Source organism: Microplitis demolitor, chromosome 5 (assembly GCF_026212275.2).
Source record: "Microplitis demolitor isolate Queensland-Clemson2020A chromosome 5, iyMicDemo2.1a, whole genome shotgun sequence".
Taxonomy (NCBI): Eukaryota; Metazoa; Arthropoda; class Insecta; order Hymenoptera; family Braconidae; genus Microplitis; species Microplitis demolitor.
Window position 1 is genome coordinate 22,698,118 of NC_068549.1, and position 27,942 is coordinate 22,726,059.

General features: G+C 29.2%; 1 protein-coding gene across 1 annotated transcript; it reads right to left on the minus strand.

Annotated features, from left to right (window-relative positions):
- Nucleotides 1-76: 76 nt before the first annotated feature.
- On the minus strand, nt 77-27,415 carry LOC103570820 (uncharacterized). The gene is made up of 6 exons (XM_008548694.1): nt 27,092-27,415; nt 3,087-3,147; nt 2,665-2,736; nt 1,840-1,979; nt 1,281-1,426; nt 77-163 (listed from the first exon to the last, which is right to left on the minus strand). The coding sequence occupies exons 1-6, from the start codon at nt 27,216-27,218 to the stop codon at nt 92-94; spliced, it is 618 nt and encodes a 205-aa protein (XP_008546916.1). The 5' UTR covers nt 27,219-27,415; the 3' UTR covers nt 77-91.
- Nucleotides 27,416-27,942: the final 527 nt, after the last annotated feature.

The following is a 27,942-nucleotide window of genomic DNA, read 5'->3' on the forward strand; positions in this document are numbered from 1 at the left end:
GCAACTAGGACAAGGTGGCAATTTGACAAGTCCTTTGTTCAGGTTCACTGTCTTCGTCAGTTTCGCTAGCCCATGAGGGCTGTCTTTCGTGTCACATTTCCCCGTCGCTATCGCCTACTCGTCCCATTGCTCCTCCGACTCCATCGTCTAATACTTCTGTAACCTTTTATGAAAAAACAATAATTAAAAGTCATTTAATATTTCATAGCAATATGAATTATTTTTTTAAAATTTTTATCGAAATTTATTTTTAGCTCAGAACATTACTCTAAAGTAATTTGTTCCATTTTAATCTTATAAATAGTGTCCTTCAAATTTTTTATTTCCTCAGTAATTCTCTGCACATTTCTAATCGACTAAAACAAGTAGTATTTCTTCTGGAGCTTAATAAATTAAAATTTTCATAATTAAATATTTTTTACGGAGACTGTAATTAAAAATTCTTTTGAATTTGGTCGACGTTCGTTTAGGTTTTCACGAAAATTATTACGAAAGCTCGTGAAATTTTTTTTTTTTTTTTTTTTTCAAAAAAAATATTTAGTTACATTTATTAACTTGAAAAAAAAAATCCCCTAATGGATATTTTTAATTTATGCGGCATTTAGTAATCATTACTATAATAGTACGGTAATGATTACTATGATAGTATGGTAATTACTACCATAGCATTATGGTAATCATTACCATGATACTATAGTAAAGATTCCGTAAGATAAGGAATTTCTGAACGTTATGGTAATGGTTACTATAATAGTACGGTAACAATTACTCTAAAGTATGGTAATCATTACCACAGTATTATGGTAATGATTCCCATAATATGAAGAATTTTTAAATTTTATTGTAATCCTTACCATAATAGTATAGTAATTGTTACTATGACAGTATGGTAATCATTACTACTATATTATGATAATAATTCTTCTAATACGAGGAATTTCTAAATTTTATTGTAATCATTATCATAAAAGTATAATTACAATTACTATGGCCGAATGGTAATCATTACTACAGTATTATGGTAATGATTCCTATCTAAGAAATTTCTAAATTTTATTGTTACCCTTACCATAATAGTACGGTAATTTTTACTATGACAGTATAGTAATCATTACATTGTTATTGATATCGCAAACTTCTCGTATGAAAGAATAAAAGATTTAAGTCTTAGAAAATTAAAATTTCATGAATGTCGAATTCGAAAAAAAAACAGTAAAAATTAATCCTTCTCTAACTCAAAGTCGATTATCAATTGAAAATAATTAATAACGGTAACTTACTAAAACTTCTTCAAATCGATCGTAAATTTCAGGTCTGGCATTCAGTAATCTCTCGCCCAATGAATCATTACTAGGCTGATTAGATTTACGTTGGCTCAATAAGCTCGATATTATGTGTAATAACGACAAACCAGCTAGAAGTCCAGCTGAAAAAAAATATCCAAGTAAATAACAAGTTAATTTTATTTCGACTATAAACCAGGGGGTTGTTTTTTACGAACTGTAGGAAAACTCCATCTGGGAGCCGGAAATTAAAAATATTTATAAATTTTTCATTTTTTCCAAGCTAGTTAAGTTAATGTAGTTAATTTTCATTTAAATAGCCGTTCTGTTTTATTATTAAACGTCTTTTCTCGGCAGTAAATCTCATAAAGTGGGAAATTAATGTACGCGGGTGAAGATTAAGAACTACCGGTGTGCAGAAGTGTAGCGAGAGAAGGATGAGAAAGTGGATAAAAGAGAATGGGGATGGGGGTGGGGGTGGGAAAATAGAGAAAATGTAATGAAACAGGATGTGGATAAACAACGACTGAGCTTTTTAGTCTTTGGTTACTCTTACCAGCGACAAAAGAGAGCCACAAGTTGTGGGGTTTCCATGCCAAAATACTCGACAGCGGAAGGTAAAACAAAGCTCGTCTCCAGCCTTTCGTTATTGTCAAAACGTAGGACCAACAACGCGAACAATAAGCCTCTTCATTCCTGAAAATCATTATTATTATTAGTCTAATTAACTTTATTACATTTACACGCGAAAAAATAATTAAACTGAATTTCACTGATGTCTAATGATTTTTGGATTTTTAGAAACGATAAATTATAAAAAAAAAAATATTTTAAAAAGTTGCGCTTAGTTTTTTTAATTTTCTACATGTGCATTTTTTTGGATTTTATTTTTTTTGTAATTAATAGGTAGAAAAAAATCAAAAAATTTCATATTCTTTGTGATACTGGTTAGCCGATGTCTAATAATTTTTGGATATTTTTTGAAGCAATATTTTATTTTAACTTCAAATTGAATTTCTGACTAAACTATCAAAAATACGTCATTTTCATCTCTATACATTTTTATAAGAAATTAAATTGTCTACAAAAAAGTATCAGGTGACCTTGTCCGTAAATTCAATATTTTAGACCCAATTCCAATTTAAAGACAAACATCCAAAATTAAATTCTTTTTATCCGCTCAAAATTTTTAAAAATAATATTAATAATAATAATAAAAAAAATTATTTTTATGATTAGTAATATTAGGCAAAAAAAATATATAGTCAGTTACTATTTTTCTTGCGATAAAAAAATAAAAAAATGACAAATTTGAAATATTTTTCCAAAGGTCATAAAATTTTTTAGCATTTAAAAGTAATGTGACATGCAGTGCACGTACCTAAAGCATATCTGTACGAAGAGCGTGATAGCCCAAGTAATCTCGAGGAAGAAAATCATAGCAGACGCGACTCTGAAAATAAATAACGTACGATGTAAGACAAATTTACCAGGACGACAGCAGTGCACTGGAAAATATACATTTATATACGCGATAATCTCATTACGTTCTCTTACAATCTATAGTACATATGTACAATATATATTTTTTACAAAAACAACACTTAAAATTTTGATAAAATTATCCAGTTATCGTATAAAAATTTTTGCGTCTAAAGACTTTTTTTCTGAGTGCATTTGAATTTCCCGCGGCGTTAAAATTTTAATGTGTAAAAAAAAAAGCTTTATTTTCTGGATAATTGAATAAACTGGATGTGGATAGTGCATGAATCGATTTACAAGTGCATGTTGAATTATCCTCACGTAACGTAATAACCCATGATGTGTCGATGATAAGCCACATCTGCGCCAACTCCGCATACAACTGTAATACAAACAAGTATACAATCAAATGGTATTATTTACTCATCACATTCAAATTATATTATTCAATAACTATGATAATTTAAAGCTTATTCATCATAAATTTAAATAATAATAACTGGTAATTAGGTCACCACTAAACTCACTGAGTGTCAAAAATTTAATTCTTCTACGTCATTTTAGCCGATATTGTTTTTACGCGCGCTAGTATTTCAAAACCTTATAAACAATGAGTTTGATATTTTTTTATTAAAATTTAAATGCGAGTAATAAAGTAGTCAAATGAGATGGCTCAGGGTTGAAATTTATGATTTTTCCGGCGGCAAAATTTGAAAAATTTGAATTTTACTTAATAATCTGAATGAATGTAATTTTGAATTTTTGAAATTTTTAAAATGCTGAATTTTTTTTAAACGATACTAAATTAAAATTTTTTGAAGTTAATTTATTTTTTTTTTTTAGACTTAACGCTATGGAAATTTAAAATTTTCAAAAAAGGCAAGTTGTTGGCTTCGGGTCGGTTTTTGAAAAGAGTTTTTTCCAGATCTCGTAAGTTTGAGGTCTTAGGAAACTATTCTGACTAATTTCAAAATAATGTCTGGATGTGTGTGTGTGTGTGTGTGTGTGTGTGTGTGTGTGTGTGTGTGTGTGTGTGTGTGTGTGAGCTCTCTGAGCTCAAAAACAGCGGGAAAATTGGGATTCGCCCAAATCATAATGATTATTTGGAAAATTATATTGACCAAAAATAATGTAAAACATGCACATAATTATGATTATTAAAAAATTCTTTGAAATAGATTTCTTGAATAATGCATTAGGTATTTTTTCAAGCATATATATATATATATATATATATATATATATCTGCATTAAAATTGAATTGGGTTAGTATTCCCAGTGGAAAAATACATACGTAACAATCTTTTTAAAATAAAATAAACATTGGATAAATTTTATTTTCAATTTCAAAATAAATACCCAATGAATTTTTATTGAAAAATAAAAATCTGTTTCTTTATTTATTAATAAGGTGGTTGTGTGGCTCCTTCTTTCCAATTGAAAAAATCGCGCCATTTAATTTTTTTTTCCGAAACTTGACATAAAAAATGAGTTTTTCATGTTTTTATAGTAAATCATTTTAAAATACCGCTTTCAATCACTAAAAAAATCATAAACAACTCATGCATTTCCACAACTACCATTTGGTTCCAAGTTCAATTGGATCTAAATCAAATGGTCTTAAGAATGACAGCGAGGAAATTATAAAATCGTTTTTCATACTGTCAGCATTATTATCAACTAGATGATTTATTCGAAAACATGTCGGCTTTCGAATAGAGTGAACTCGGAAATATCTGAATATTCATTTGAATCTTATAAAGAAAAACCTCTAATTAAACTCTCAGATTTTCCCGCTGAAATAATTTGAATTTGAATTTAAATAAATAGAATAATTTTTATACTTTTTCTGGTTAAACTATGATCGAAAAACCAAAAAAAATTCTAATTGTAAACGTCTGTGCAGACTCAGTACCTCCGTAGACAAATATTGTTGCAACTCCCGTAAAATTAATATTCTTAATTGAAGAAATCCTGAGATTATTTCAGAAGACTTTGTCTAAAGCTTCCACAGAACATACACTCAGCACGTAAATAATTCATACTCGAGGTTCGGTTTTGGGAAAAAAATTATTTTCCTTCATTTTTATGTGCAAACGATATTAAGAAGTTTTCTCTGAACCCTAGTTCACGTAAGAAAATTCTACTAAATACCTTTGGATAGAAATAAATAATTCAAATTTCGAATTTTCGCAACAAATTCAAATTTGGTTAATTATAAATATGCCACTAATTTTTTTCTAAATAAATAAATTAAATCGGTCCTATTATGAGAGAAAAATTTCGAGAATAATTTTCCATTTTACTGCTAACTTTTTCTTTATTGAATCTCAAAATTTTGTTATTCTGTAATTAATTTCAGTGAACAGTAAGCAATTAATATCGTTAGCATTCGATTTAGTGAATCAACAGACTCATTAAAAAATTATTTCTAATTATAGTCGCGAAAGAAATTTGAGTAAAAAAAATTTCAATTAAATTATTTTACTTGAAATCGGAATTTTGTCTATTAATGAGTTCGAGTGAAAAGTCATAAAAAATTTTTTGTAGAAAAGTTCATTTTCTACAAAATAGTCTTTGTACATTTTTATCGTGGTTCTGATATTTGAACGGCAATTATATTTTTTCCACGAAAATGAAAAAAATTTTTTAACATAAACTATTAAGTGTTTTGCGCAGAAAAATGCACGTGATATACTGACAGTGTCGAGTTATTAAATCTCTCAGACTTTTTAATGGAATGAAAAAAAAAAAAAAACTAGATAAAATAACCTTTTGACTTTTCTTAAAATGAACGACACATGCTGCTGGCAATTTCATGTGTACGGCGTTTTAAATCGAATAAAAAACTCGATTTCATGTATATTGAAAAACGCTCGTATTACATTTACAGTAACAAGTTTAAAATAAACTTTTCATGAATATTATTTTACATAATATTTTTTTATTTTAATATTTATAAATTTCATTTTGTGTGAAAGAGAGTCAATTTTTTTTTTTTTTTAATTTTTGTAACACCCATGCAATCGATCTTTAAATACTTTTCCTTTTTTAAATACTGTCTAAGTCAATAATAATTTATTTATAGTAATATGACCCAATTATTACTAAAAACTATAGATTTTCCATAAATTTCCTGGTTTTCTATAGATTCTCCATGAATTTTCTATAAATTTTCTGGTTTTTTATAGACTTTTCTTGGATTTTCTATAAATTTCCTGGTTTTCTATAGACTTTTCTTGAATTTTTCATAAATTTCTTAGTTTTCTATACATTTTTCTTGGATTTTCCATAAATTTCCTGGTATTCTATAGATTCTCCATGAATTTTCTATCAATTTTCTGGTTTTCTATAGACTTTTCTTGGATTTTCCATAAATTTCCTGGTTTTCTATAGATTCTCCATGAATTTTCTATAAATTTTCTGGTTTTTTATAGACTTTTCTTGGATTTTCTATAAATTTCCTGGTTTTCTATTGATTTTTCCTGTATTTTCTTTAAGTTTCCTGGATTCCTATAGATTTTCCATGGATTTTCTATAAATTTCCATTCTTACTCTCAAAATATATATCTACATACAATAATTAAATTTTCATGACCCAACTTGCCCTATTTTATTAATTTCGCCATTTCTCTGCGATTAGAAAAAAACCAAGTCGATTTCATCCCTCGCTTTTTTTATTTTTCATCAAATTTAATTCCACTCAAGTAAAAAAAAAAAAAAAAAAAAACGGGAATTTCTATCGCCTTAATTTCAAACAGAAATGTTGAATTAAGTTATTCAATTCAAGTTAAGATATGCAAAAGCACTTCCACTGAATTATTTCGAGCTTTATATATAAACTTGGTTAAGTTTAAGTTTGCTTAGAAGTTATACATGATTTGAACAGTATTATGTATGAATATATATGTATACATTAGAGATGTATAGATGTATGTTATCTATAAAGAAACTTGAAGTCGGTTCGCCTGAACTCTACACCGCAAGTTGTTCTTTTTTTCGTTAAACAAATAAATTCCTTCAACCCACTCTTATAAACTTTTCATACACGTAATTTTGTTTAAACATTGTTACTACACTCTAGTTTTATTTTATTTCGTTTAATCTTTTGTACGGACGTCAAAAGTAACATCCGGGAAATTCAATCCTGAGTTTTTATGTTCCGACTAAAAACTTTTTAAATTCAATTTTTTGTGTTTTTCAAATATTTCATATGACACCTTTTTTATACCAAGTATATGTATATTTGTATATATAAGAGGAATTCATTAGAGTTCAATGTATCTGCACATCGCAAAAAAATTTTTTTCCATCCCCGGTTTGATATTTTTTTTTTTTTTTAATTTACGTTTCATACCATAGGGAAATCATGTGAAAAATTAACAGGACATTCATATTCACGTGTCGTCTGTTATCTGTATCAAAACTATTAGTCTGTAGAATTTTCGTTTTATTTATGGTTTTACTATAAATTTTATAGAACGTTAGAGAGACCGGGAATTGTTAAACTTTTATTTCAAAATCGATAGTACTAAAAAAAAAACGTCATAAAATGTGAGTTGATGAAATCCTAGACCTCGTTAAATTTTATTTATATTTTAACAATTTATCGATTATATTTAATTAATCTTTCATTAATTAACCGCAATTAATTTTTATTTTTAATATAAGAAAGAGTAAATTACCAAATTTGAATTTTTGAATTTTTCTCATATTTCTTGACCTTTGAAATTCAAATAAATTTAAATTATAATTCAAAAATTTTTTTATAAGTTGTAACGTTTAGCTCTTTAATGTTCAATAAAATTTCCGTAATGAGATTTAATCTTTTGATGATACCACAGTTTCATTTAAGTTTGTGTATACGATAAAAAAAAGTTTCATATGAGCGCCCGAGCGGAAAAAGTTTAAATATCATTTTTTCACAAGTATCCTCTAACAACATTGCAATATAAAAATTACAGAATTTATTAGTCCACTTTTGAAAAAAAAAAAAAAAAAGAAAAAAAAATATTTCTTGTGCCCTGAAATTTTTTCGTCCTAAAAATTTTTTTTTCATTTCCTAATGAAAAATTTTTCTTGCGCTGATTTTTTTTTCCTGGGTAAAATTAAGGTCAATAAAAAATTTACTAAGAAAGACTTACAACATATATATTTAATAAATAAAATTTATAACGTTTGATAAAATTTAAATACACATAAAATTTATATGAGACATTTGTATAAGTTTATGAACGTCATAAAGGAATAAATTTGAATATCTAAATTTAAAAATAACTTGTCGTATCTATTGTTTTAAAAATTAAGTGTAAAATTAAATTATCTCCTTGGGAATGAACCCAACGAGCCGAGAAATATCTCCAGAGACATGAATGTTTTAATGCCGGTCTCTGATCGACTATCAATAAACTTTAAACTCCGACTGTCTTTGCTTTGTTTAAATAAAAGAATTTAAAAAATTTTTCACTGAAAAAAATCTTTTGTTCGACTTTTAAATTAATAATTACAAGTAAAAAACTCCATTAACTATTTACAGTTGATTTAATATCTGAACAGACATAAGACAACCCCGTTAATAATTTTTCCACTTAAGTGTACAAATATTGCACTTTCATTAATCAGGTCACGTTTTATAAAAATCCATTAGTTTTTTTTTTAAATTTATGTAATACTAAGATGCCGATAATAAATAATAATTAGCTGTGGGTTGATGGAAAAAGAGATAAATCAAACTTTATGGGATTAAACTTTTTTTTATGTTCACTATCATCATTATCATTATTATGGTAGGGCTGTAATTCGATTCAAAATAGTTGGAAATATTTTAAGCTTTGGTTAATCTCTGAAAACACCAGGTAATAAGCTTGGGATTACTTATTTTAAATTAAATTATCTATATTCGGGTTTTAATTGCTCAAGGCAATTTAATTGTAGTCGGTTTAGTAAATTTAACAAATCGTTAATAAGCTGCTTTATATATTCGTTTATATTGTGATTAAAATAATATAAGAAAATTAAACGATAACTTTTTTTCTGAGCTCGTAGAAATTTAAAGAAATGAAAAATGGAGCCGGGAAAATTAGTCTTGATATTTTTTTTAGCGGTAAATTTGAAAAAGAGTAAAATCTACTTGCAATTAAAATTAGAAAATTTTTTATTTAAAGTCAATTTTTTTTTGAAGAAATGAGTTTCGATTTTTTTCTATACGTGGTCCATTTGACCCCATATACATTTTTTTATTTATTACTAACTTATATTAATATGAAATTTATTTAGTGACTAACAAGTAAAAATATAATTTTTGGTTTTAAATTTTACCGCCAACAGGATTCGAACCCTGGTCCTGAGATTCAGTCGCGCGGGTGAAGTTAAATTTTATCTGAGCGCACAATCGAGTCTTTTGGTCAAAAAGTAAATTTAGATTTAAGTCGAAACCAATTATATTTTTAAATTTTGCAGCAGGAAATTTCTAATAAGCCGCGAAAAAATTTATTTAAATGTACGTTGATTGAAAAAGTTATGAATAGCTTTGAAATAAAAAGTGTAAAGTAATTAAGAAATACTTATTATAAAAAAATAACTATCAGTGAGACAACGACGAGCTCGAATTATTATTTTAAAATTCATTAAAAAGCGTCTTGTCATGAAAAGTTGTTTGTAATTTAACGTGAGTAGATGAAATGAGAGTTGAAGGAATAGCATCTTAAATATTCCGAAGTAGAGGTTAAACTAGATAGAGGACAAAGGAAGATAATGTAAAATAAAAGTTTAATGAATTATTTTCAGTGAATTCGTGTGGAAATTCTGTTCGAAAGTCTCCATTAGAATACGTCCAACTGGAACAGATGAATGTGAAAGTATCTTTTAAGAATAGAATATAATTAAAGTAGACTAGACTAGAATCCGATAAATACAAAAACACAAATAATTTCATTCGAAAAATCTCTCCGTCAAATTGTCTTGGGAAATTCGCCCGGAAAAATCCAGCGAATTATTCATTTGCCCGGAAAAGTTTTAAAAAAATAAAAAGGCAATTTTGTTTCAAGTTAAAAAATTTTCTAGACACGACGACTTGATTTTAAAATTTTTCAAAAAAAATTGAGAAATTTAAAATTTATTTTTCTACTTTGTCATTTCCGCTTAATGAAATTTACTTTCATATCCACCAGCAGTATTTCTGCTCCTCTTTTATTCCTTATCGATGGTATTACCGTGAAAAAAAATCGAACTCAAGAAAAAGGAAGTAAAAAAATAGTAATTTTTTTTAAAACCGGAAGAAAGACAAGGAAGTGGATTTACGTGCTGATGAAGCTGAGCAAATCTAGTTTTCATTCGAGCTCGTGATTTGTTCGGTCCATCTGTGGCCATGGTAAAATAAAACTACGATAATAAAAAATAAAGTTGAATTAATGGAGAAGTTTGAATTCTCGAGTCATATATTCAGCCTTCGTCTAACATTTTAAGATGCCGGGCTTTTTTTTTTTGTGACAGATGCTCTAACATAAAGTATATTTTCCGCGGTACAAAGTTGCGAGGGAAATGGGAAGTGGGCTCGGTCTCAGCTGAGAGCTCTGTCTCACACAAGCGGATATAAAAATGAACGAAGAAAAGATGCACTTGGGTTTATTCGAATAGAAGACATAAAAGGCAAAAACTCTGTCAGCATTCGCAAGAGCAAGAGGAAATTTATTCAACTTTTTTTACAGCTTGTTTTTTTATCAACAACAAATAGTATGATACTTGGAGGCATTCACACTATTGAACACGTTTTCTGATAAACAGAAGTAGAAAAATGCAAAAGAGAATCCAAGCTATTTTTTTTCCTTTTATAAGTCATATATATTTTCATAAACGAAATTATAATTACGATATTTTAATTAACTTTTTTTTATTTCATTTCTATTGTGCAGTTATGAATTTTATTAAATTTTCTACGCACCATGGTCTGAAAAAAAAATGTCTGTTATGAATAAAATAAATTTTTTATTTTCTTCTTATATTGGAGAATAAGATGAATTTTTGAAATTTTATTTTCCAAAATGGTTTTCTTAAAATATCTTAATTCTGGTTGGTTTTATGAAAAAAAACAATCAGACCTTTTTTGTAGAGCAGAAAATTTCCTGTCCGACCACAGTATAAAACATAAAAAAATATTTAATAGTCTATTAATTACAGCAATTTAAAATTCATATAATTAATAATGATGTTCAAAAATACTTTTTCATTATTGGCAAAAATGCTTCGTTTTAAAAAAAATTTGAATTTCGACTATCCTATTTTGTCCATATTCCATTTCGGTCAGCCCAGCCTGAAATCTCATAAATAATAAAAAAAATTCTATTAAAATTGAGATTCCCTTGGGGTTCGTAAAAATTTATTTTATTTCCATACCTTAAATAGTCTGATATATATTTTAAAGTATTTAACTTTTATTGAAAATGAAAACCGGTGTAAGCGACTTCGTAAATGTTCAATTGCGCCACAAAAAAAATTTTTTTTGCACCAATCTATAACTTCGCATTACAAACTTTAAAAAAACCCTCGCGAAAGTTTTAACTAAAATAAAATCTTGTGAGTTGTCATACAAAAGTAACGATTCCACCGAAAAAGTTATTAAATATTAAATTATATAAAGCAATTTAAATCCTGTTGTCGAAAGAAATTTAATTAAGATCCAATAGATAATTTAAATTGAAAAAATGAAAAGGTTTTATTTTGGTATCTGTCTTGGAAATATTTACAAGCAGAAATATAAGAGTTTGAATTTATAGCGAAATGAGGAATTCATTGGATTGGTAGATAACGTGGAGCCGTATCATAATCCCCAGATGAGGTGAAAGCTCGGACTTGTGTACCTCCAGGAAAGTGGAATAAAAAATATATGAAATGGGAAAACGAGACTGGATGGTAAACTATAACTAGCAGTACTTCAGCCCGACTACTCCACAACTACACTGAGCACAGAGCATAGTACTGCGATGGTGGTAGTGCTGGTTGTGCACTACGAGAAGCTTTTACTCAGGGGCTATAAGAGAATCAGGTATATAACCCGAATATATATACCCACTTTAGACTATAAACCGCAACTGCGACACGATATGGGGACGCTTGGATGCCTCGTTGGACCGGCATTAATGTGTATTCATGAGCATTGGTCGGGTTCCAGTTCCGTGACCGCAAAATCCATGAGCGCAAGCTACACAACTAGCCCTGATTGTTCCGCTAAGTGGACGCCCCACGTGACCACTGCTGCCAACTTACGAGTAACCATAAACAATAAACTTGAGGAGCATGATGCCGCATTATAGTCTTTACTTTTTTCATCTTACGTTGCCTCACTTCCCTATACTCCCTGCTTTCTGATAGTTACAAACTACCAAGAGTAATAGCTCTTCTTCCTTGTCCCATTTATCAAGCTCCGGTTATACTCTGTGATGATAATTTTATGATAATTACTATCGTTACGTGACAGCAAAAATCTGATCTCTGGTTTATGTAAATATGCTAATTTACTATCATTATTATGCTCTTTGAATATAAAAAGTTCTTGTAACAAAAAATGCACACCCCGAGATCCCTGAAAATTTTAATTCAATTCAATTATTGGTCATTAGTATCAGAGTTAATTGGCTTAAATTAGCACTAGGCTTGTTAATTATAATGCTCTCTATATATTACTGCCCTTATTATACGAATTTACGGCATTGTATTATTTATGGATGCAATTTAACTTAAGTCAATTAGACGAAAATTTTTAACCTAAAATAAAGGTGTGCAATATTTTAAATATCGAGGTATTTATAAGTATTGAAGCGATAATTAGAGTCATTAATGACTTTCCTAATTAAAGATTTCAAATTGAACAGTAAAATTTATTTTTCCATGAATTTTTTTCCTAATTCCGCAAAATCGATGGCGGCAATGTCGAATCGGAATACGGATTTAACGGTGAATTTAGTGAAAAAGTGATCTTTGAAGAGTTACTAGGATGTGCAGAGATAAAGAAGAATCGTCGGAATTCAAAGGGTGCAGTCGGTGTGCAACAATTTATTTAATTGAACCGTGTGCGCATTTTCCCGCGTTTTTTTTTATTTATTAAAATTTTTTAAAACCATATGCATTTCGAATTTCATTTGATCCTGTTACACCTTTTTATTGTTCACAGTTGCAAAGCTATTGTTTAGCAACTGGAAAAACAAAAAGGGTAATATTTTTATTTCAATATTGTTTCCATAAAAATTGAATAGCTCGAGGGTGGTTTATTTTTTTAACTTTTGGACATTATTTATCTGTCAGAGCTGAGTAATATTGTTTGCTCTCTATACAAATGTGTTATTAAACAAAAAAAAAATTATAAATAAATAGGAATGTGTTAAAAATAAATTAAAAATTTTGTACTTGAACGGTTTTTCATATTTTTGTTCTTTTTTGTTCCCGGCTTCTGTAAATATATTTTTATTCTCTCACCAGACGAACTTCTCTTACCCCGGAAGTTGGTGTACAAACGTGGTTCCGTTCACTCTTCCGTCCCATTTATTTTTCCGACCGCGTAGCGAAAAATGTGAATATCGCAATTTTTTTCAAAAACAAAAAATCATTCATATTCTCTCATTCGCTTAAATGAATACACATATACATATATACACATATATGTTTGGTTAGATACTGGATCGCGTAAATTCAACCACCACCCACTTATTAAAAACAAAAAAAAATCTAGATATCGATCGAGTTCATTCAGCTGATTATTTCCGTTTTGTATGCGATTCATAACAAAAGAACGGTAAAAATAATCGATTGAGCTGGATTTGAATGAATGTACCAATAGCAGCATTTAGTTTGCTCGTTATAATCTGAAGACCAAGTTTTAGCTTCGGCTTTTATCAATACCGTTCATCAATCGCCGATTTAATGAAAGATTCATTGGACGCTCGGAGAACTTAAAATTTTAAAACTTCAATTAAAAATTCAAAAGTTATCTTTTTGTACAACTTTTTACAAATCAATATTGTCCCAGATGTTTATTCACAGTGTCCGTAATAGAAAATTTTTTAAATTTATTTTATGATCATTGGATTAATAAGGACCCGGTATTTCAAATTTGGCGCGATTTTTTTCAATTACGGAAATTGAAAAATTTATATAATGGGGTAAGTTGGGTCACGTAAAATTTACTTACAGTCGACTACCCGTCTAGGGGAAATTACCGTGGGTTTAATTTTTCCTTCGACGACCCGTTATAAGCCTGTATTATTTAATATGATTTAAAAATGGCGGGTAAAAATTTAACCGGCTTATGACGGTTTGACTGTATCGCAATAAATAAATAAAACGCTCAGAGTGAGTAAGAATGAATTTAAATAGCAAAATATCGCTGAATGCGCTTTCAATAGTCTTGAGATTAATAGCACGATAAATATTTCCCTGTGCAATAGGTTAATAACTATGCCACCGAGAGCCCTGTGACGCAGTCCCCGAGGCGAAAAGAGCTATATATTAATAAAGCATCATTGAAAAGCGTCAAAGGGCTTTTTTGCAAGTGCACTTTAATGCACCGCATGGTACTTGCACACAAACACAAATACTCGGGTCATATATATATGGATGTTAAAACCCAGTCATCGGATCGATGGTGAAATGCAGGGTGCACATTGTGAGCACAAAAGTTGGAGCTAACTGAGAGTTTTAGCGTCAAGTGCACGTTGTGTCGAGTGTCACCAATTGGTTCAACCCGGACAAGTTGTGTCGCTCATTAGCATTTAAATGACTCGAGTTTCACGGTTACTACCGTCGATTGGACTTCTATTCCTATTTTCGCCTACATATATATGTATATATTTATAAGTATGTTCTAACTTTTGGATTATTTTCTCAGACTCGAGTATTATTACAAACTTCCGCGAGTTTACTATTCATTAATATTAAATAATTACTGCTGAATTTAAATTATTATCTGTGTACGTATTTTTCCCGCGAAAAATAAATTTACACTTTTTACTTTATCTCAAAGAATTATTTTATTTTTATTGGCCAGATAATTTCCAACAGCATAACTTTGGCATGACTTCAATTTTTTTTACTGTTCTTCCCATAACTCAATAATTTAAATTTTTTATCAATAAATTATATTCAATCAACAAACATTCAATTTAGAGCTCAAAAATTTATTTTACCGGGCTGTAAATATCGATAAAGACTTTCAATAATTGCAAAAATTTCAAATATCGGTTGGTTAATTTCCGAGATATGGACAAGTCGTACATCCGTACGTGCGCATGCGTCGAAGTAAACTCAGAAATTGATCATAAAAAAATTTCTCCGACTTGTTAACATCAACATCTTAAAGTTTCTGCTACGAGAAGTTGAAATATAAAATAATAATAATAACAGTTATTTTATGACATTATCAATATAAGTTTCAGTAGTTGGTATTTTAAGTGACGTAAATGTTAAAACTGGAAAGTAAGTCGGTGGCAATTGCAAGCAACATTTATAGCAGGATAGAAAATAAAAGTATTTTCCCGTCTTTTCTTTCAGTTTTTTTTTTTTGTTTTTCTACAGTCTCATTCGTCTGAAGCATGAGCTTTTCTCGGACCTCTATACTGTCAGAGTCTTCTCCCTCGGGTCCAATGTATTTAGGGGGTGCGATTTCGTTTAAAGCCACGCGAACAATGAGTTCGTTATTTCTCTTCCTCTTGGACTCGGAACTCGTTGAAGCTCCTTTTGCTCTTCCTTAGCCCCCGGCCCTAAAACTCGATCTCTACTCCGACTGGCTCTTTCAGCTTGTTTTTATCTTTCATTTTCCTCTCAGCAGCTTACACTTTTTAACCTCACTCCTTACTCTTAAACTTTTCTCTCCGTTAGTTTCTTATTTCCTTCAGAGTTTTCAACAACAACTTTTATCTACAAAATTACCCCGACTCATTTATAATATTGCAGATATCTAATTACCTAATTACTTAAATAGCCTTCCTGTACTTGGCTCCCTGTAAAATCGATATCCCATTTCAATCATATTCAATTCAATTCAAATTATAATTAACGTACTATCACTGCCTTTCATTCAATTTTCACTTGTATTAAAATCTTATTAATTACTTTCTTGAGCGTTTCAAAATTGTAATTTTACGTCACAGCGATCAATTATTTAATATTTTTATAAAAAATTTCAACTTTTGAGATTTTAAACCAGAATTTTGAGTCCTGGGTAATATGGACCGTCCTAATTTCTTTTTTTCTCATTTCCTGTCTGTAAAAACTCAAAACAAGATTTAAAATTTTTTTTAACTTCCACATTTTCCGCGCGTTTAAAATTTGAATTATGAAATTAAAAAAAAAACGTAAAAATTTTCCTTGGCTATAAATTCAAAAATGAGTGACCCAATTTACCCCACGTTTATTTTAATCATAAAAAATTTTTAAATTTTATCCGGCCCATTTTGCCCCATTTGCTATCCAAATAAATAAATTTGCGCGGCAAAATTAAAAATTCAAACAAAAATTCAAAATGTAAAATTTAATTATTACACTTGCGCGCATGTACGCAGTATGTAAACCCAATAAAATTCAAAATCCCTTAGTAATTAACTTAATTTAACTTCCATTAACTCAAAAGTACTTTGAACTATAACCCTATCACAAATTTTCATTGAAATTTTTTCCAATAAATTTATTATCCTTTATGAAAAAAAAAAAAAAAAAAAATGGCATTTGATTTTATTTACGTTTTCTGTGTACATAAAAATTTATGTCAAGCGACTAAAAATGGCACTAGCAAATAAACATTATTTTTAGCAAGCCAATAAGGTTGATCGTGACAAGAAAATAAATAAAGTTATCATAGGAAATGAGGAGAATAAAAAAATATCGCAACAAGATTTCTTGAATAAAGTACACAAGTAGCTTTTATCGCGAGTATTTTTTAAAGATATATAACGACAGGGCAAATAAATCATCAGTGATTTATATATTTACTTTCTCATATAATATATCTTATATATTGTATATAAGAACAAAGTTTGTAAGTAAGTGAAAGGATTTATTAGCGGCTCGGAAATAATTGTTGTCAAACTAAGTGAACCCTACATTGCACTGCAGTCTATGTACTACAAGCCATTGTTGGCACCTCTGGTAATATTCTGAGCGAAACATGCGACAGAATTTCTGTCACAATCTCACAGTTATTGTTAATGTATGTGTACTTACTCGAAACTATATATATGTGCACACCTGCGTTTCATATCTAATATAACCTACGAGTTTTACGAGATAATTGACTTCAGGTGTGCAAAATTCTATCTCTGAACTAAAATTTATATATATACTCATATATATGTACGCTTATATTTATGAATACTTACACACAATATGAGTTTCTCATAATAAATTTTCTATTCATTAGAATTTTATTAAATTTACTAAAAAATTTCATATTAAATTTCAACTTTTAATTTTAAAAGTTATTATTATCAAAATATATAAATATAAAAGAGTAAGGAAAAAATTACTTTTTAAAGAATTTTATGAAAATTTTGAATTTTAATTTTTCGTCTCAGAATTAAAAAAAATTTTTATACAAAAATTCAAAGGATGGCCATTTTGCCCCGTTGGGTAAAATTTGACTTGAGAAAAATTTTGTAAAAATTTTAAAATAAGACTGCGGCCATTTTACCCCATGATGATGAAATTTTTTTTACAAAAATTCAAAGTAGCCATTTTGCCCCGTTGTAATAAAATTCAACTTGAAATAAATTTTTTAAAATAAGACAGAGGCCATTTTACCCAATCGTGATAAATCTTTTGAATAAAAACCTGGCCCATTTTACCCCAAACGAAAAGAAAAAGTTTTGCAAGTAAATTTTGAGGGAATGTTAATTTTACAGCAGCTTGTAGATGATATTTTATTTAAATAATTTATGAAAGTTGGATTTGTTGGAAATGTTATAAATTTACTGAACTGTGCAGTGGAACGCAATCGAGTTACTCGTATATAAATCAGGCGATTACGGTGTAAGAGTAATATCAAAGTTACATCGCGAAATATCGAAGTTTCTTGATATCTTTATCCCATCTCCCGAAGCACGGAGCTTTAAGTCAGTCTCTGTAAGCAGTTATTTCACAAAACCCTCTGAGCCAGAGGATTCCCTCGTACTTATTCTCCACGTCACTTTAAAGAGTTAATTTCTTCCGGGAATTCCCGCCACACTGAAGAATCTCTCATTGACTTCATTTTTATCGTTACTTCAAATTTTGTTTACCAACTGTAATTATCACCCACTTTTCATCCCACACTCTTTTTACTTTCACTTGAGCCCCAGGTACGGAGTGGAAATTTTTTGTTAAAAATTTAATCCTCGGCTGTCGCGAGCCTGCGTAGTTTTAATCGGGGATTAATTTATTGAATATTCATTTATATTATTCTGGTATTTTTACGGTTGGATTTCTCAAATGTATATATTTTTTATGAGGGCGTAAAAAAACAATGAATACAAAGATATATGTTGTACTAACAGACTATAAGAAAGCTTTTAATGACTCGTAAAAAGATATCTGAGGAAATTTTTTTTTTCGCCGAAACAATTTATTTTCTTTTAATGATTATTTTTTTCGTTCATTAAGATCTTATATTCTAGGTATTTTTACCCATAGAAATTCATTGTCAGCTTTATTGTCTATGAACTTTTTCGATAAAAGTCTCAATAACTTTTTTAATCAAATAAATATTTTAATCTTCTCAGTGACATTTTTTTCCAAAATCTGACTAATAACTTTTATATTAATTTTACGCCTCAAATATTGAAAATATGAAAAAAGTTATAAGAACCATTTTTGTAGCTCTTCAAATTTCCTACAAAAAACATGTCTATAAATTTTCTTCTAAAACTAATATTTCAAGCACTAGAAGCTTTTGAAAAAAATTTTTGTATTTTGAAAAATTTGAAACGATCTTCAAAATTAATTTTAAGCCTTAAATATCAAAAATATGTAAAAAGTAAAAGAATACTTTTTTGTAGCTCTTTAAATTCTCTACAAAAAACATCTGATCAACTTTTCCCTAAAATCAATATTTAACAAAAAAACTAAACCAATTACCGCCAGCGGATATTTGAGTTATAAATTAACTCGAGGAAAGAAAAAAATCCTATTACTTTCCGATCATAAAACTTTCCAAAGACAAATTCGTTGTCACAAGCAAGTCCTCGAGTGCACCGAGCAAACTACTCAGTTTGATTTATTTTCACAGCTAAATCCCAACAAGCCGTAAAGAATCCGAAGCCAAAATTTCCATAGGATTTTCCTGAATTCATCCCCGAAACCAGTCGAGTAAGCAAGAAAGAGACTGAAGGAATTTGCTCCAGCAGTTTGAAATAAACCACAACCGTGCAATGTTCTCAGGCAATTTATCGTCACCACTTACACAAGACTCTCAAGCCATTCCCTTTCTTAACCCTCTCAGTGTTTCCTTTGGCTTTTGAGGTCTACGCTATGTCTTGAGTACATCCGACACTATTACATTGCAACTGTTGTAGCATATCAGCCTCCAACTTGTACCTTTGCTCCTTACATCTCAGTATTACAACAACCAACAACTAAACCACTTTGAACCAAACCACATTCAACAGACCGTCTGCTCAATCCTCCGACTTTATTTCACTTAAAATAATTAAATTTACCAAACTTCCACAAAGCGCCCGTATATTTTTCATATTATCTACATTTGAACTCAAATTTTCTGTACATCTTTAGCCAATTTAAACCGTACAATTTCAGTAAGCGAATTGGTAGAATGAAAACATCGTTTTCATCCCTAGAGATTAGAAGATGCATCATTTCTGCCCGTCATGTTTGTTTCTGATTTGATTCTTCATTTGCGCCCGTTAGATTCGCATTCGCAATCACTCCTTTTTTTGTAAATCTTATTCTCGAACCGACGAATAGTTGATACATATTGAAAGGACTAATGCATAGATTCCATGTCAACTGCTTTTCCAAAAATCAGAAGCTAAAATTTGAATTTTCAGTTGCGCATCTGTTTATTTTTTTTCCTATACGAGAAAAATGGAAATTTCTTCTGTCTCAATAAGGCGGGAATTCAAACTTTTGGTGCAGATACCGCGACAATTTTATTTTCAGTAATCAATTGACAAAACCACTGGAAATTGGAAGAGAATCAAGGATTAATTGATTCGATCAAACTTTGACAGTGATTTCACCAGAAGATGAATCAGAGGCTTTTGCCGCAGATAAACTAATCGAGTAATGCTGTAAATGATTATTCGTCAGTCACAATGGTATGCAACACAATGGAATACAATGAAATTCAACATACAACTTAACTGCAGGCAGAGCGCAGAGATTTAGAGTTATACTAGAGAAATGTCGAGTCGTGCATACATTGGGTGGAAATACTATTGGTGCAGATATAGATGTATATGAGAATAGAAGTCTGATGGACCACGTGCGATTTGTATTGGGGTTGATTCGTTGTCACAGTCTAACTATGCACACATTATAGCGGAATGTAATCGTGTGTTGTGTGCAGTGTATTGCGACGTAATCGCGTTAGATGCATAGCCAAATTAGCCGTGGGTTGAATTCTCTGATACGAATGGCAAATGTGGCTCTTGCTACTATACCATACGAATACATTATCGCTTGACCATCGCTAATAATTACCCTAATCTGTGAACTAATTATTACAGTTGTTTAGTTTTTTATTTCAGGCGGTAAAGTTTGAAATATTCAAAATTCGATTTATTGGTACTTGGTTACAAAGTGCTAAAATTGTCGTGTAAAGCTCAGAGTTTAAAATTTTTAATTATGAATAGGTACACGTAAGCCCTCAAAAGTCTAAGAATTGTCTGAATTTAACAAAAAATGAACGAAGAATGGGCTAGATTTGACTTTTTTTTCTAAATAGCTACACGTAAGCCCTCAAAACTTTAAGAATTGTCTAAATTTAATTAGAAATGGCTTACGTGTACCTATTTAGAAAAAAAAAGAATAATCGAGCCCATTCTTAGTTCATTTCTAGTCGAATTTAGACCATTTTAGAATTTCGCGGGTCTTAGTGTACCTATTTACAAAAAGTAGACAAAAATAGTTGATTTTCAGCTAATTTCAGACAAATTTAGACCATTTTAGAATTTTGCGGGTCTTAGTGTACCTATTTACAAAAAGTAGACAAAAAAAGTTGATTTTCAGCTAATTTCAGACAAATTTAGACCATTTTAGAATTTTGCGGGTCTTAGTGTACCTATTTACAAGAAGTAGACAAAAATAGCTGATTTTCAGCTAATTTCAGACAAATTTAGACCATTTTAGAATTTTGCGGGTCTTAGTGTACCTATTTACAAAATGTAGACAAAAATAGTTGATTTTCAGCTAATTTCAGACAAATTTAGACCATTTTAGAATTTTGCGGGTCTTAGTGTACCTATTTACAAAAAGTAGACAAAACTTTTAGCCAGATTAAAAATGGGCTAGATTTGTCTTTTTTTTTCTAAATAGGTATACGTAAGCCCTCAAAAGTCTAAGAATTGTCTAAATTTGACTAGAAATGAACTAAGAATGGGCTGGATTATTCTTTTTTTTTCTAAATAGGTACACGTAAGCCCTCAAAAGCCTAAGAATAAACTTTTACTAAAAATAACGACGGAAAAAAATTCCAAAGTTCATGAACGTGTAATTTGAAAGCTTTGATTTTAAGCCCTTCCATACAACTAATTAATTAAATCCACAATTTCTTTTCCATAGAACTAGCATGAAAAAAATTACAGATTTATTTCTTTTCCCAACTTTGGGCGCCATTTGACATTAAAATTTTAAAAGCTGCTTAGACTTAAAACTTAGGCATTATAATAATAATTATAATCATGGTAAATATCATCATCATTATAATTATTAATCGAAAAAGTTTATTTAAAAATTCCGTTGCCAAAATTTAAACAGAAAAATAAAACAAACGGGAATAAAAGTCAGAAAAAAATTAAAGGATAGAAAATAAATAAAAATATAAAGGTACTAAAGAGAAACAATATATAAAAATAAATAACCCAGCAGATAAGAGCAGACGTTAAAAATAAAACTAAAAAATATAAACAAAAATATTTGGCTTGGTATTTCATAAGAGATAAAAGCTCAGCCAGCGATTGCCAGAAAATACAATGAAACAAAAGTTGCTTGCAAGTAAAGGATATTCTCGATTTCAACTTTTTGCGATTGTTTTTACTTTTGTCTACAGAATATTACGATAAATAATATCAAGGTCTTGCTAAAAATTAAACTCCAAGAAAAAATTAATTTTGTAGTCTCTTTGTCTAATTAAAGTACAAAAGAAATAATTTTTTTTCCCATCAGAGTAATGGGATAATAAAAAAGAAGAGATGGACGCGACGGGCGGGGGTGAAAATGGGGATGGAGATAGAAAAGAAGAGACGAGATATGTGAATAGATTCATGTCCACTGACGTAGTTTATACCAAATAGAGGAGCGTTTGCAATTAAATCCGTACTCTAATTAGTTCTCGAGCCAATTCTCGATTTCAATGGAATTTCGAATGAAGATCAGACCTAACCCGCTAACTAAAAATATAATTATTTAAACTAACGAATTTTAAAATTACTGTGTGAACTTCATCCCAGATTACATACCAGCTTTTATTTTTTACAAAAACTAATCATGGAGGACATTTTGTATTTTTCTCTGTATGTACAATTTCCTTTACTCTAATCCCACAGTCGACAGTCTACAGGAGACGTAAATTTGTTAAATCAACCGGAACGAGACTTGAGTTTGTAAATACATAATAATGTACCACGTTTCCGGTTAAATTTATTTTCATTTATTTTTTTATTTTAATCAAAACAATTTGTCGGCTCCAATCCTTATAAATCAGGAATAATTTGAAATATTTTAAATTGCAGCTCAAATATTGAAGATACAAAAAAAATTAATAATATATTTTTTGTAGGTCTTTAAATTCTCTAAAAAAAGTATTTCAACAACTTTTCTCTACAATTAATATTTAAATAATTTTTTTCAAATTTAAATTACAATAGTCAACTAGCCACCATAAGCCCAGTCTAGGAGACGTAGAAATTTTTTTACCCCGGAGTTTCAATGCTGAAATAAACTCCCCTTTGGAGTCATTTTTTTACAGTAGCATAATTTCGACTTTTTAACAGAGGCTTATAACGAGCTATCTACTACGAAGGGTTAAATGAAGGGGGGGGAAGGTATTTAGACTCAGTAACTACCGATTAAGCGGAAGAAACTTATGACGTAGTCGACTGTAAAATATTTAATTGCAGCAAAATAAAAATATATAATAATTAGTGTTAATTACAACATCAATTAATATTTAAACTAATGAACTAAATTTAATTGCAATTATTTTGTTACGCTTGATGTACTTTTATTTTTAATCGTAATTTTACTGCATTCAAAATCTACGCCAAATAATCTTATCTTATCGCCCCTAATATATATGTATGGTATAATATATATGTATAGATGTATATAGTACCCAACACATAACAATATATATTAGACTCGTTATCGGAATATTGACGTATGTGTATATATTACCAGCATTTATGTCCATGCAATTGCCGTCGATTAATCTGTATATAAATTCCATAAATAGTTAACCCCATTACGGACTTTATTATTATTGTAAATAATAAATTTTGATATTATGCTACATAAATAATGTATAAAATTTTTATTACGCAACCGCGATGAAACTTTATCAATAATATTTCCATTTTGTTATTGTGTTTCTTGACATAAAAGAAAAAAAAATAGGGTATTCATGTCATTCATGGTGAAAAGGATCAAAAGTATTATCCATCAGGACTTCGATTTCTCATCGTCATCATCTAGACTTAGTATTTGAGTTTTATTATTTTATCTTAGTATTGGTGAGGTGATGACGCGGGCGTTAAAGAATATCATATAACATATATCACATATATAACAAATCGCTAAGTATATAAGGAAGATATAATATTATCCTTGAACAAGGATATTCATACCAAGTTGTAAAGCCTATTCTACATCACGTTTCGCGGATTTATTTTTAAATTCCCCGACAGCTTAGACTTTTAAATATTTTTTTTTATTTATCCTCGAAAGCTGATAAGTCATCGCTGAAATTATTTTTGTAGAATAAAGGGAGACAAAATAAAAATGGGGTAATTGGGACACCTAAATTTTGAGGAAAATTAAAAATTTTTAATTTTTAAGATGACCGGAATTTTTTTTATTTTAAATTTTACCGCCTTTTTTTCTTTTTCATGAAATGATTATTTGGAGCAATAAGATGGGAAAATTTTCAAAGAAAATATTAAAAGGTGTTTTTCTCGGACTGTTTAACTTTCCCGCTTTTTTTAATTATTAATAATTGAATATTTACGTTTTTAACTTGGGAAAAAAAGGATTAATTTAAAAAATACGGTCAGTAAGTACGAATCTTGAAACGAAGCCAATTGTCATTAATTATGAGCATCTAGAGAAGTTCATTCGCCGAACCCCGGTGGCCACTTGACGCCTTTTTCATTTTTCTAATATAAAATACCAGTTACACAACTTTACGAGCAGTTATCGAATAATAATAATAATTTTAGCTTCCACCGAGTAAAATTTACAGCTCGACGATTTGAAATAATTTATAGACAGTAATAAAAAATTTTCGCCCAATGAATTTGCCGCTCAAATAATTACAGATTTACCTCTAACTTTACCAGCAAACAAAATTTTAATCTTCATAAAAAAATCACAAGTCTGTCCAAGAAAATTTTCTTCGAATTTTTTATTTGAATAAATCGCGCGAAAATTTTTTTAGCTGCCGATTTTTTGTTAATTCGCTCTGGAAAAAAAATTGACATCAGATATTTAGTAAGGACTTTTATTCAAATATACTTTTACAACATATATACGTATGTAAATATGTATATATGTAAAGTTTTACAGTCAAACTATTGAAATTTTTTCATTTTTTTTTTTTTAGTGAGTTTTTATGTGCAGGTCGCAGTAGCGACCATACTCTGACCTAGACTGGTAACACTGAAGTTTCAGGTTGCAATATTGCATAACAAAATTGCGTCCACAAATGCCAGTTTGATAACTTTGTTTTCATTTTAAACCAGAGATCCGAGTGATAAAACTCTAAGTACTCATTGTAACTACGGAATTTCAAAATTACTTTTTTTTTTTCTTTTTTAATTTCAATTTAAAATAATTCGCATCTTTTATAAATAGAATGAGAAATAAAAAATACCATTTACAATAAATATCGCGCTTATAAAAGGGAGAAGGAAAAAGTGAATATTTTTCTTTGTTGTAATAAATTTCATCCCCTCGAAACAATGGAATGTCGCGATTTTTCTCGTGGAATTGAATCATTTTTTATATACATATACATTTATATATTTATCTTTATCACTTGTAGCAACCTTTTTTATTCCGTTAAAAATCTCAGTGAATTTAGAAAGCTAATAAAAGTATATAGTTTTTGTTAAATATTATTTAAAATAAATTTTTACAAAAATAATATCGCCCCGGGTACTTTATTATGGCCATAAGTATAAATAATATTGCGGAAAAAAATAATATCGACGCCAAGTTTTACGCTATCGAGAGGGTGATATTTATTTGCCGGAAGGAAAACTATGTTCGAATATATATATGGACATGTATGCTTGATGTATATCTATTTATAGTATATATTTGGACCGAGAAAATGGTATCGGTTCTGTCAAAAAAAAAAACATCCGTTCTTTTTTTTAAAAAATATAAATTCCGTTTATTTATTTTTTAAAATAAATTTATGCCGCCATAAACTTCCAATAAGTAAAGCAGATTTTAAAATCCATTTTTTAGTCTTTTTAATTCTTTTTTGACATCTGCTTAGACTGAGATATTTTTCAAAATTTTTACACGCAAAAAATTTTTTTAAAATCCATTAGTTGTAAAAAATTTCAAATATTTAATTACGAAAAATATTTATTGGTACAAGAAATAAAAGCCAATACGCCGTCCCCCATGAAAATATCATATATGGTAAACATATATTAAAAAATATATGTTACAGATATTAATATATATGTGACAATACATGAAATCTTATATAGAACTGTATATAGATTTTGGCTGATTTTATTATATTTTTATATATGTTTTCTCTTATATGATTTCATATATTTTCGTATAACTTCAATATATTATTTATATATTTGAAAACTTATAATTTTAATATATTTAAAAATAAATGTTATTTATATATGGAAACAAATAAGAATACATATATAATTCATCATTATATGGCACGATATATGTACCATGTATTCAACTTTATAAATTTTTATATATTTTTCGATATATAGAACCATATAAGTCTCCCCATATATATAAGAATAAATAAAATCTATTCTTTTCTGTCTTTCTCTCTCTGTTATAAGATTCAAACATGTGTTCAGAATATATATGTGTGCTAGCTTACAAATTTCCATATATAATTATCAATATATGTAATACATATATGTGCTAACTTATAAGTTTACATATATGATTATAAATATATATAATACATGTATTAATTTATAAACTTACGTATATAATTAATTATATCAAAACTTACTATATTATATATAAGAAAAAATATATCGTTGTTGGCCACTTATGTGGTCCCATATTGATCATATATTTTGTCCATATATTTATCATATATGGTATTTTCATGCGGAGTTAAATCACATGCCGCGTAATAATTAATAAAATTCATTTTTGAATTTTCATAGATTCACACTTCGCCATAAAAGAAACCATGAATATTTTTTGACCATCAAAGATTAGTATAAAGCATTTAGATGTGGTTTATGGTTCGCGTATTCACAAGAATGAAGGATGAATGTTTGCAGCAAGAGGATTGAGTTATGGACATAAATAGAATAGTAAAACAACTCAACCCGAGAATTCGTCTCTCAACTCGTATATTTAATAAAAGCTTTGTCGTAAAATACGGTAACAAGCTTCATTCACGTGGATCTGCATGTCCGTGGGTGGTTGCTATTGTGGTATGCAAGGGGTAGTAAAACAACTTCGAGTACTTGTAGCACTTGGATGGCTGTTTTCACTTCAATTATAATTCATGGAAAACGAAGTTGTCGCAGCTAATCAACATCCCGTCGTTAAGTTCCCTTTTTATACTCATATATATATGATCATATTCATGCTGAGTTTCCTTTGATGACTAGATCTATTCACTTTTGAATATTTGTTCATTCGCTTGCTTTACATTTTGTTATTTAATAAAAAAAACTTACCGATCGCTGTAGAAACTCCTAAAATCCGTGTAAAAATATCAAGATTTGAATCAAATGTTCTAGGAAATTCATTGTTCACATTTTGATCTGTGGTAACTTCAAAATCTTTGCCGTAACTGAGCATCATTAGACCGTTAAGAGCGTCAGAGCTTTTGTATTAAACATAAAAAAGTTTGAGTATAATGAGGAAAAAAAAAAGATTGAGTAAGTTGGAAAAAAATTTTTAAGTAAGTAATTTGTAAGCTGTAAGTTATTTTCCTCGCTATAAAAGTTGTCGAGTTTAAGAACTCGTGATTGTGATTATGATGACAAAAGCACGTGTCCGCGTTGCAAGATCGCGCGCTACTGAGCTACTGAGTTGAGGGTGAAATCAAGATTTACCAGCATCCCCGCGGCTGAAATCTCGATTCTGCGCCCGTTAACTATTTACATTATTTAATATTTTTATTTTTTTAATTATATTTATATATATCATCAATATGTTACACATGAATTTTGGGTTAATTTTGTCATAAATATTTATTTTGGCTCGGACAGTCAACGTCACCCTCGTTTGAAATCGGTTATTTCACTCCTTGCCATGCAATACATTTAATTACGCTGTATATTTTTTATACTTTAATTTTAATATAATTTCAGTTTGATTTTTTTTTACTGTCCCAGTTTGTCTCAAATCTTATTGACATCATAAATGAAATTTATTTATAACGTCAATTTTTTTTTTGTTTTATTTCTCAGAGTGAAATTGACTTCGAAAGGTTTATTTTGAAATTAAAACTCCGGACTGCAGATCTGGAAAAATAAAGTCTACATCGAACCTGCGTCCGTAAGGACTCTGTAGGAGCCTCAAA